The 11923-nt window shown below is 41.5% G+C and overlaps 1 protein-coding gene across 1 annotated transcript in view; it reads left to right on the top strand.

The window, feature by feature from the left end:
• Window positions 1-210: 210 nt before the first annotated feature.
• The window catches only part of T265_09882 (hypothetical protein), a gene marked incomplete at both ends in the record, with an annotated part of 88144 nt that continues 76431 nt past the window's right edge, over window positions 211-11923 (top strand). Inside the window, one exon of the mRNA XM_009176089.1 lies at window positions 211-214. Within this exon, the coding sequence (XP_009174353.1) occupies window positions 211-214 (4 nt within the window). The remainder of the gene's footprint in view (window positions 215-11923) is intronic.

The raw sequence follows: 11923 nt of genomic DNA, 5'->3' as shown, positions 1-11923 counted from the left end.
TTTGGGCCCCAACCCTTCTCATACGTTTCTCTCTATAAAGGATTTCATAGTGACCTCATCACAACCCATCGGACCTCCATCTTGCATGGATGCAAAATAACGGACGGATTACTTGACATCGGGAGTTGACTACACGTAAACCGAATTGCCTATACCAATGACTTCGGAAGAAATCCTTACTTGACAAACCTCAGTCAACTCTTAGAAGACATGGGTAAGATTGTGCATACCGATACTGACCAGAGGAATTATTAGCCTCCATCATCAGGTATGTTATTCGGCGTTTTTTAAACAAAATGTCTTCTTTGGTTGTTAGCTTGGTTTTGTTTAGACAGGATTAAAACCTCTGGAATATGAGGATAGCTGCATGGGAATTCGGGCAGGCGGCCCCGAAAAACAAAAAAAAATATAAGAGAGTGGTATACATATTCATAAAAAGTCCCATTGATAAATTGCAAACACACAATGTGAAGCCAACATACCGTTTTAGGATGTTAGGTCAAAATCAGGCACCCGAATATCCTATTTTAAACCAGCACTGAGATCTGAATTTATGATCAGTGGGTTGGCTCTGGGAGCCGAAGTTCGAGTAACCCGATTATGTATTCCTAAAGAGCTGGAATAGAGTGGTAAGTGATGGAGCGAAAAGGTGGAACTGAACCACCAACTTGTAGAAGGTTTTTTGTGGATATAACCTCAGTTTGCTTTTTCATACGTTAAACACACCTTTCGTCCTTTATGCACTAACCCACAAATTCACCGTCGACGCGAAATCTCAGTTGTCCAAACTACTGGTGAAAAAATGAGGCTATTGTTTTTGAAAAACGCCCCACTGAACGAAAAACAACATAAGAGTTCACGCAGTTTTTGGCACATTGTCTCTCACATGCAAGCTGATGACGGGGAAGGGAATAAATCTTCAGCAACTTTTAGTCCTCAACACTTATCTAAACCTTATGTATGACAGTTTCACGTTTGCTCCTCTGGGTAAGAGAGGATGAGATAGACGTGTTTCTTCCACTTAGCTGTGCGTTTTGTACACTAACTTTACTATTTTCACTGAATAGCAACTAGAATGCTTTCATCTACGTGCTTCACAAATTCGGTTTCCTCTGAATAAGCCTTTATTGCTCTTTCAACTACATCTGTGTATGAGACCCATACCCTCGAAACATATTTACCAGCAAGTGACTTCCTTGTCACACCCCGCTCTCATTTATCACCTTAATTGTGATGCATCAGGCAGATCGTCAGTCAGAATAGACACTACTAACCTCTTTGAACAAGACATGTGACAGTTTAGTATGAACAACTGAAGTGACAGATAGACTGCACACAGATTCGCCTGCTTACTGGTGAATGAGTACTGAATGATCATGAATCACGAGGCATTAAGAGGCGTTGATATGGTATCCCAATATCTCTCCACGTTCACACGTTTCCGATCGTTGGCTGGTGTTCAATACGGATCTGTTGGTTAAGCTGGTGAGACCACTACTACATAATGACCACTACAGGTGGTCATTATGAGCTGAAATATGATTCTGAATTAAAGCCACTTAGTACCAACGCTCACTTGAGGTAGTAAACTCGACATCAATTATACCCATTTGTTCGCTAATGTACCAAAAGTACCCTGGTGCCGAAAGCAATAGTCTTACTTTCAAAGCTGCTCACAAGGTCACTGAAGTTTCTGGACACCCTACCCAGATCTCGTCCTTCTTGGGGTAGAGGCCTAGTCCATCAATTTCTTTCAAGCTTATTTCTTACTTGATTGCCAATTTGTAGGCACGTTATCACAGAATCAGTTGACATCTACCGGAATCCCTCAAGAGACCAAACTATTACTACAGAAAATATGATGGAAGACTGTTCATCAAATAGTGCTTTGGGATATAATATATGGTGGTCTACTTAGACGTTACAAACAGAGGGCCATATGTGAGTGCATTATTGAAGAACTGTATTTACATTCTACTCACTGGGACACTCATAACAGATGGACAACTCCTATGTTGAAAAGACGGTCTTGTTGGAGAAATGAGGCATGTTGAATCGATTTAGGCTAATCCCTGTCTCACACACCAGGCAGGTCACGTAAGACCGATTTTGTCTCGTATGGGGTGGGCTAGGATTTTATGGCCGTTGTATATTCCGCTTTTTTGGTCATCTGTTCCCCACTGACAACTTTCTCATCTGTTAACCCAGCATCATATTCGACACTGTGTTGGGACTGATGATACAGGCTAATCTGAAGAGGAAAACTAGGATCTTACAACCGCATTCTTTCGTTATGTACCTTCACTCATCAGTTGCTCAAATTTCTACTCAGTTATATAAAAAAACCCTTGTTCGGCCAGTCACCTGGTTATATGGTTGGAAAGGTCAAACATATACTGACTTTTGAACAGGGGCTTTGAGATCCTTCACATTCCTCCATGCTATTCAGTCAACAACGAAAGTCGCAGCAACGCACTTCCGCTCACAAGTTAGCTAGCTAGCTAGCTAGCTAGCTAGCTAGCTAGCTAGCTAGCTAGCTAGCTAGCTAGCTAGCTAGCTAGCTAGCTAGCTAGCTAGCTAGCTAGCTAGCTAGCTAGCTAGCTAGCTAGCTAGCTAGCTAGCTAGATAGATAGATAGATAGATAGATAGATAGATAGATAGATAGATAGATAGATAGATAGATAGATAGATAGATAGATAGATAGATAGATAGATAGATAGATAGATAGATAGATAGATAGATAGATAGATAGATAGATAGATAGATAGATAGATAGATAGATAGATAGATAGATAGATAGATAGATAGATAGATAGATAGATAGATAGATAGATAGATAGATAGATAGATAGATAGATAGATAGATAGATAGATAGATAGATAGATAGATAGATAGATAGATAGATAGATAGATAGATAGATAGATAGATAGTTTAGTTATCGACTATGAAGTTCAACTGAAGTATTCATTATCCACTGTTTCACTAATTCCTTCGCTCAAAAAGCAATGTAGGCTTTGTGTGGTCGGAACATAACCAATCCATTATAATACAGTAAGGTACGTTTATACCAGTAGTCTTTCCGTTGGTACTGAATTCATATTTTCCACCGACATTGACGCTGAGTGGTATACCCTCAGGTTTCCTATGGACTACGAACATTGTTGACGGATGCTCGCAAAGACTGTTTCCTTGTTATCGTGCCGATTCGAACCATTCGGATTGGGCGATATTCACGGGAACCAGCCCATCAAATGTGGTCCGGGACTGTCAGTAGGTAAAATCGGTTTCCACAACCAGTTTTTGTGCTCAGCGTGAAGAGTGGCTAAACGCTCCTGAATGGTTTAAGGTGAAAGTCATTTACGACTTTTGTGAGGAATGGTTTATTGTTAGAGCTCAGATCTGAGTCGCACTGACTAAGGCAAAGTGGTTCAATGACTTTTACAAGGGAGGATCGGATGAATCTTTCGCAAATGTGTCTTCTGGGTCCACTGTCATTCTACTCTTCTATCCTTGCCCGCACTTTTGATAAGAAGAAAGGAAAGAAATGACCTAGAGACAATATTCGTGCACGATATCTGTATCCCGCAAATCAACCAGACTTTTTTGCAGTTTACTTTATCATAGACAGTACAATTAAGCCGCTGATGATCGACGAATCGTGGGTGCTATTATAACGCACAGTCATAATTTACCAGAATTGAGGCCTAGCTGAGTTCAACATCATCATCAATATGGCAGACAGAACTAACCTGGTCACTTCAAATTACATCAGATTTGACTTAAAAAAACAATGAGCTTATTTACAGGGGTGACGTAAAGTAGCTTACAGCTAAACGCTGAATCTGGAAGTGTTCTGTGAGCCCACGGCTCTTGCTGTAAGTTCTCCTATGTTCCGCAAGAGGCACAAACAAACGTGTTGCAATTTAGCTGGATCCCGTTTATTTGAGTATAGCATTTGGAGACAGGCATATATCCTTTCACTTTCATGTATCAACTAGAAAAATTGCTTGATTTCTGAATGACCGGTCTTGTCTTATATCCCATATGAGGTTCAGAGTTTCCCAACGATTCGTCCTTCACCTCACCAACGCAGCTCACTTTAATTGTCAGTTCAAAGTCTTAGAAAGATGTCGTGTGAGCCACAGAGTAAGAATAATAAGCCAGCGCCTCGAGTTGTTCAGACTTATACAGGCCATGAGTTGGTCTTTCATCACAAGAAGTTAGGAATTCTCTTCGCACTAGATGTGGGCAAGATAACGGTGATCGATAAATCCGTATTCTCTAGTTTTTTTAGTTAAAATCGCCCAGACGCTCTCAAAACTCTATATTCTCTTAAACACTGGATTGTTTTAAGTGTCATCAGGTGTACGTATTCCATTAATTGTATGTAAATCAATGGCATCCAAAGGTTTAACGCAAACGTGAATGGTACTCACAAACCGATCACAAAATCGTCCAAAGACTCACTTGCATTCTCATCAGGCTTAATTATTTTTTGAGATGTATCCGTCACCAGTGTTACAACGTACAATCAAAGTTGAGAAAAATGGGTTTTGGAGCTATTTGGTTTTTTCTCCAAATGGTCACTTGTTTGATAAGCGGGTTAGTTGTGTCCTCCTTAGTGTTGAACTGCTACCCGAATTTATTCCAGAAGAGAGAGATCATCTGGTACTAGATGGTTTGTTCTGATAGTAATCTAGTCTTCTTAAGGAAGTTCCACGCTTTGATACCGGTAGGCCTGTGCTGAGTCTTATTCCTAGCTCGAGGTGCTGCTACGTTCCCATGGTAAGTTTCAACAAGCAATTTGGGTCTCACGTGGCTTAGCCTTTCGGGATCCGACTGCACCTGAAATATAATGTTCGGTCAGAAACTAAACTCACACTTGACTGTTTTCAAAGCCCCACGAAGATCAACTACCATTCAGATAAAACATTCTAACCAATGTTATCATATCTCTCTTCTAGAAGCAAGTAGTTATAGGGTATATTCGTCTCTCTAACTTCTGTTTGGGGAGAAACTTTACGCTAAGTATTGCTCGATGGGAAATATGAAACCTCCGGGAAACTCGCCTTTATACGAATGGAAGTGTCCTGAAGAGATGGCTGTATCTGCCAATAGTCGAACCCTCTGAATAAGTTGATTGATGATTAGCATAAAACCTAGTTCCACAATGAATATGAAAGCTGCATCACTGGCAAACATCAAGCTGGATTGAGGTCCTATTATCAACAGCTTGAAACGTCTCGTCAGAAAGTCATGAGTCCACCAACCATAGAGTGTTTATTATACCCAGCATTTAATACATCGACATTCTTAGTTTGCGCATACCAGCTACCTTTCCAAGCTTGAGCTAGCCAGAAGCTCGTCACATTAGGGCAAAACGAGTGAGGAATCCTAAAATGAACCCACCGACTCTAAGTACACAGATTCATGGTTTCCATCAAAAAATATTTCTTGATTTGAGGTCCCAAAAGTTCACTTTACGGATTTCCTTAAAATCGCCTAGATTTTTCTCAGCGAAACAAAACACCATCCCCAAAGGAAGTGCAAAATAAAACGTTGGGAATTTTGTAATTTTTCGAAGTAAAACATTTAGAGGTCTATTTCAGAATTAAGGAATGCACTGTCATTCAGCAGTATCGTTTCTAACTCTGACTTTTGTGAAGTTAGCCCGAGTATTGGTGGATGAACTGTGCGCAACCTAGCAGCAAGCCATCACAGAGCCTTGAGTCTGTCTGTGTGTCTTATACCTCTGTAGGCCCGATAAATTGCTTTACACTTTTTGTTGCTGACGGTGACTGTGTACCACTAGCGAAGAGTTATGCATCAAATTCAGACCTTCTTCAGTTGTTTGGATTAGGCCGGTTTTCAAAAACGTCGACGGTCCTGATATAAGGATAAGCAAAATCCCCTCCACCCTATTCAAAGTGAATCAAGGGAGTGCGATGTGATCCCTTCATTTTTCTTAAACATGGTGATTTGGGCAGGCGAAAGGTTAGTTGTAATGCTCGGAAAGAACTAAATCTGGAGGTCATTCACGCAAGGAACGATAAACCTAATTTGAGTCACTTGTCCGCAAGGTAGAGAGATCGGCGACCGTTGGTGAGTACTGTCGACGGTCAATATGACATTCCACAATCAACCGAATGCGGAACAATAACTGCTGTTACTTCACAATTCTGTTTGAGGAAGTATTCTGCACCCTCGAGAAGACCGAGATTCTCTTGAGATTCGTGAGTGGTCCACATGAGGAGTCTACTCAACAAAGTGAGTGACTAAAATAAATAGCTTCTGAGTATATTGGAACAGTATAATGAATAAATTCCTGAGTTATCAGAGAGTGAGAAGCAGACGATTAGAGTTAATGCCAGTCAGACGAACAGCAGTCACACTGATCGCGCGCTCTAACGCAGGATGGTGGATGATCCTTTTGAAGTATGCACCCATTAAGGAGACCCAAATAGTCCGCGGACATTCTCAAACGAGGGCAAAAGTTACCGGGGAAAAGTCACCGGCTGGAAGTCCATTCTTTAGGTCTGTTATGTGTAGCGTACAGGTTAGTCTTTGGTTTGGACAGAACCAAAACTCAGTAGTAGGGGGAGATTTCAGCTTTGAGCAGCTACTTGGTTAGGTGTTCAAGCTACCAGGCTGGTCGTAGAGTGTTCGGCACTTCCTAGAGCTTCCTGAGATATGCGCTGCTAACAATCGCTCGTACAGCGTCTCTCGGTTGTTCAACAATACTAACTTCTCATTAGCATCACAGCTTCTGTGTAGAAAGGACTTTAAGCGACCTGCGTTTGCACCAGAAGCTCTCAAGTTTCACAATGGCAACTGGATGTACACCAATGTCTTCAACTTATGCATTGCTACAGTTCCACCATATTCCGACATATCTATTTGTGTGGTTCCGGCCAAGTAACTGAAAACACGCACAAGAGAATGGAATTAGGTCACTAGAGAAGGAAAATCCGACTTAATGAATCAAACAGTTGTAGTCGGATAGAGTGGTTTAAAAAATCAAGTTAGTCTGATGGTACACACTGTTGAAACCCTCCTTGCCTTGTAACATGAAGACTTTCTTGATCGCTTTTTGCAATTTAATTGACGAAACATTCAGACGCGAAAGTACTAGGTAGTGATTTGTCTCTGTTTAGCTTCTAACATAACTATGCATAAGTCATATTACAGCAGCCTCATCTCAGCTTGACGGATATTGTCAGCCCTTGAGTCCATAATGGACCACAGTTAGGTAATCTGTTGCAGTTCATTAAAGCAAAGAAAATTCGTACGTTGGAGAACTAAAAAAAGCAGGAAGTGGAAACATGGCTTGATCAAACAGAACTATCACGTGTGAGTTTGAAAAAGGTCAGCTCCAGAGGTAAAAATTAGCAATGTTGTGCAAATAGCGAATTATCATTTTAGTGAAGAAACGAAAATAAGATCGCAATGTCAACTGCCGCAATTGTTTCACTCTGAATTTCATCAGCAATCAGCTCGGCGTTCCGAATACTTGTTTAACTGAAAGTCGTCTATTCCCACAAGCCAGCTGGTCCTTAGCCGCGATTCGTTTATGCATCGCTGCAGTACATTTTGTTGACCTTGGCGTTTTCCAAACCACGAATACTGCTGTCAAAAGAGTTACGAATAGCACATGACAGAGCGATTCGGCGAAGTGTGAATCAACTCAGCCTCGGTCAAGTGCATTTGTGTTCCCCCCACCCCAAGAAAGACTGGCCTGGTTTGGTGCAGACGCATCTCCCCATTCCTAACCACTTTTCCCTCCTTTGAATTCTATATGAAACCCTGTTCAAAAGGCCGACTGCAGGGCTTCGGAGATTTGCTAAGCTTAATTTTCGAAACGAATGCATGGTATTGTCTACGTTTCTACTCTGCATCAAGCCAAATCAGATGTGAAGCATTTACTGTGCACCTCGCCAAAGTCAATACACATGCTGCGCGTTAGCTTGGGCAACAAACAACTGTTCCCACCCTCGGTATCACAAAGCGAGCTAAGTTGAGAGGGTGAAAAAAAACAAAGCCGCTTCCTATCTGCTTCCAAATCCATCCACTGAAAACGTACAACCCACGCATTCAGTTGCTGTTTTTTTTTACCTCAAACGACCATAAATTTAGTTAACCAGCGAATAACACCCAAGTCTGAATTCGCCACATGCTATTTTGTCCTTTGACTCTTCCTCAGTAATCGAAATTTCGCAATTGTAAGATTACAAAGTCAGCTAGTTTCCTGGTAGACGTAAACTGAGAGCTAACTTAGAAAAGCGCTATTTTATACTCCCTAAGTGGGGATCCTTTTGGGACTGAGCTACTTCTGATCGTACTCTGTTATTTTCCAGTCCCTATCCTATCCTGAACACAACTGTTCTGGTTTTTTCACGATGATACGAATAACTTAGGCTTCGAGTTCACCCGCACTAGGTAGTAGAAATGCGTAAAAGACTGAATACAGGCCCATGAATGGCTGTTCGAAGGTTGTCAGTTAAACAGTTGTTTCCCGCCAGAAGTTGTCCATTAAGCATTCAAAGAATGATAACCAATCACCGTTTTGAATACCGCAGGACTTTTGAATTAGATCGTAGCAGCCAAAACTTCCTCGTTCGGTGTGACCTGCCTCGGTCATGACCCACGTTATTTCGGTTTGGCTTTCTACTCTGTGGAGCTTTCGAAGCAACACAAATCTATCATAGGTACACTATTTATCAGGCTGAATTACCGATTCTGTCCTTATAGCCTCCTTTGGATATCAAAAATAATACGGCGGTATTCAAGTCTTATAGAACTATGGTGTTGTCTTGCACTTCCTTAAAGTTATTTTCCCAAAGCAAGACCGTTTTTAAGAAGGAAACACAGGGACAAATGGTGCTAGCAATCAAGAAAGTTTTCTGAGAAGGATTGGTTGTTGGTCAGGTGGCTGTTGATCAATTCGCCGAGCTTGACAACTGGCTTGCAAACGTTTCATCACCGTACGAGGAAATATCATCAGTGCGCAGTTGGGCGGGTGCTTCTTCCTTGTCTGTGTGCGTTTATATAGCATTCGAAGGCCATGTGATATCTTCTAACGTGATTGGCTACTTGAGGTGTAACGAATTTAGTGAATCCATTGGTCCGTTTGTGATCATTGTTTAGTTGTGGTCTGCGTTCCCTTGCGTTGATCCCAACGCCATCTCTTTTTAGTAGCCTGTTCTCTCTGGCCTTGATTCGCATTGCGTTAAACCACTAGATCATTTCAAAAACACTCCGAAGACTAAGATGTTACAGGTGCAAGTATGGGAGAGTAGAATGTCTCACCTATAAAAATAACTTTGCCACAACACACTTTAAAACATTTTAGCAGCTATTGGAGTGCACTAGCATCATTTTCGAGATAATTTTTTGACGGCTGATCATACTTCAAACGCATTATTCATCATGTATAAAAAAGTGAACCGCAGTGAATCAGTTGCGAATTTCTTCCGCATTAAACAATGCATAAACGAGTTGAAGAAGATATTGAAAATAAGCTTACTTGTCTTGGACCAGACTGAGTAAAGTCTTGGAGAATAGGGTTATTTTGCTGAAAAAAACCCTACGACAGCCCACCACCCGTTTCAGGTAGACGCGTTCCCCAAATTTCCATCAATTTTATGTTCTACTTACACAATCAGTTGAAGAATACCATGAATGAGGAGCTCAGCTGGGATTCAGTCAAGTGTCCCGTTAAAACGAAATTAGCGTGAAACTGAGTGTATTCACAATATTTTTACTGATACAAGCGAAATATTTCTTTGGCACCCATACGACTGTCAGTAATTAACACAAATTATGTTCTCTACCACCAACTTAGAAATGGACCTATTATCTTCAGGAGCCACAGTATTTGGAAAGCAATCATCCATTTGATTAACGACTTTCTTTAGCCCACAATAACGGGTGAGATGGAAGTGATACAGTCACCGATTGCATCCTTGGGTTTAAAGGATATTCAAATGAATCTATATTTATTTAACTATAGCTGGAGTACTTTGGAAATAAAGATACCTCATACGGGCGTGGAACATCGGATCGGCCAAATACATAAATTTCAGAATTCCCTACCAGAAAATATATGAGGAACATCAGGGCTGTTCATCATTGTTCGTCTGAACGTCGCTCTGGAGACATGAACAAGTGATTTCAAATCTTGAATACACTGTTCATAAGGTTGCTGAGAATTGCTGGACAGACCAGGACCGATTTCACCCTTAATGTGGCACATCAAGTAGGCGAACTCCTCGAGTTTTCGTCAACCTTATATTCTAATCGAATCCAATACGCAATAACTATATTCACTTGCCCACTGATTCCTTTTTCACGGAAAACACATCTGAATACCCACTGAACCTCTCGTTTGTGACATTCTTCAACTAAATGCACTGCACACAGACCGAGTCATGTTTCAAGTGATACGACACTCGAGATATCAGAGTACATTTCCTTGAAGGCAACTGCTCATTTACTTGAAGGATAACTACAAACAAGAAGTTCAGTTGAGTTTGCAGTTGAGACCAAACAGCTGTGCAAGTGAGTCTATTGTTGAGACTAGAGATAGTGAAAAGGACTAGACCACACCACAGAACTGCAGACCAAAGGGCCATACACCGTGGAAGCCACATCAATCAAGTAAGGGTGTCCGTTAGAATCGTTCTGTGCCTTTAGCTCTGCGTTTATTGAATGTAAACGGCGAAGCTCTACTGGTTACCGGGCTTGAATAGTTCTGTTCAAAGCGGTGGGCAACTATCCGCTGCGAGAACTTGCTTAAAAACCACGAAACATGTTACGATCGTGTGCAATTGACGGTTGAGTTCCCTACAACCCCAAAAATCACCTTTCACGAAAAAATTGTCTCCAAAAATCCAGGATTATCTGTTCTCTATGGTGTATCATTTCTCCGCTAACAATACCTATAGTTCGGAGACGCGATTCTGATCTTGCACTGTAGTACAACATCTTTTCATACAATACTACTTTCAGAGTAATTTTCCCACTGAAAACTTTGGACGCTGTGGTCACTGTTCTCCAACAGCTCTCAAGGTCTCTGAGGTATTTACAATATAGCAGTTATCCGCCTGGTGACTGACAGAAAGACTGTAGAGAGAATTAGACACCGACGTGTCTGTCACTACAATCACTTCTCATATCCTCCCCCCCGTTTGAACTGCCTTGCCCCCGTCCTCGTGCGATTACCTCATTGAGTCCAAACCAAGCGGCACAACCACTGGACGCGAGTTTCACTCTTATTAGAGCTCATCAGTAATTTATCTCTGTGGCCTTAATGGGGTTCGGATTTCCGATATCTGACATGCGGGGCCAGTGCGTTCCAATTAATCTACCAGCAAACGGAAGGTTTGACTTCATTCAGTCTGAAAGCTTGCATTTAAGGAAGCGTTGAAACTGGGCTTGCTTTCGCAGAAAGTATAAATCGGTAAACGCTGAAGTCTCCTCACGCACTGGGCATAAAAATCACTCCAAGAAGTTGTTTTAGGTCAAATCTTTGAGACCAGTTCCCGCAGGGGCAGGGAATTCAAATCCACGACATCGATGCATAGAAAGGTACTTTGACTTCCCGAAAGGGACCGACTACACTTCAAAAATACTTTCTTCGGAAAGAACTGCTGTGGGAAAGAACTTTAGAAGTTATTATCACCAGTGATTGAACACATTTGCAGGAGACAAATCAAGACTCTGCCACATCAGGACAATCCTCTAGATACACCAAGCGCAGTGGAAACCACAATACTTGAACAAACACTTCACTACGATAGATCCTAGAGATACACCATACTTCTTTCAGATAACCAGAACAAATCTGGCCTATTTCGCGGTACTTGGCACAGTACAGCAATGTGGACTTTAGGTAAAACTAACGATAGTGGGTGGCAACGAC

The sequence above is a fragment of the Opisthorchis viverrini genome (assembly GCF_000715545.1).
Source record: "Opisthorchis viverrini unplaced genomic scaffold opera_v5_316, whole genome shotgun sequence".
Lineage (NCBI taxonomy): Eukaryota > Metazoa > Platyhelminthes > Trematoda > Opisthorchiida > Opisthorchiidae > Opisthorchis > Opisthorchis viverrini.
This window is presented reverse-complemented; position numbering and strand designations above follow the sequence as displayed.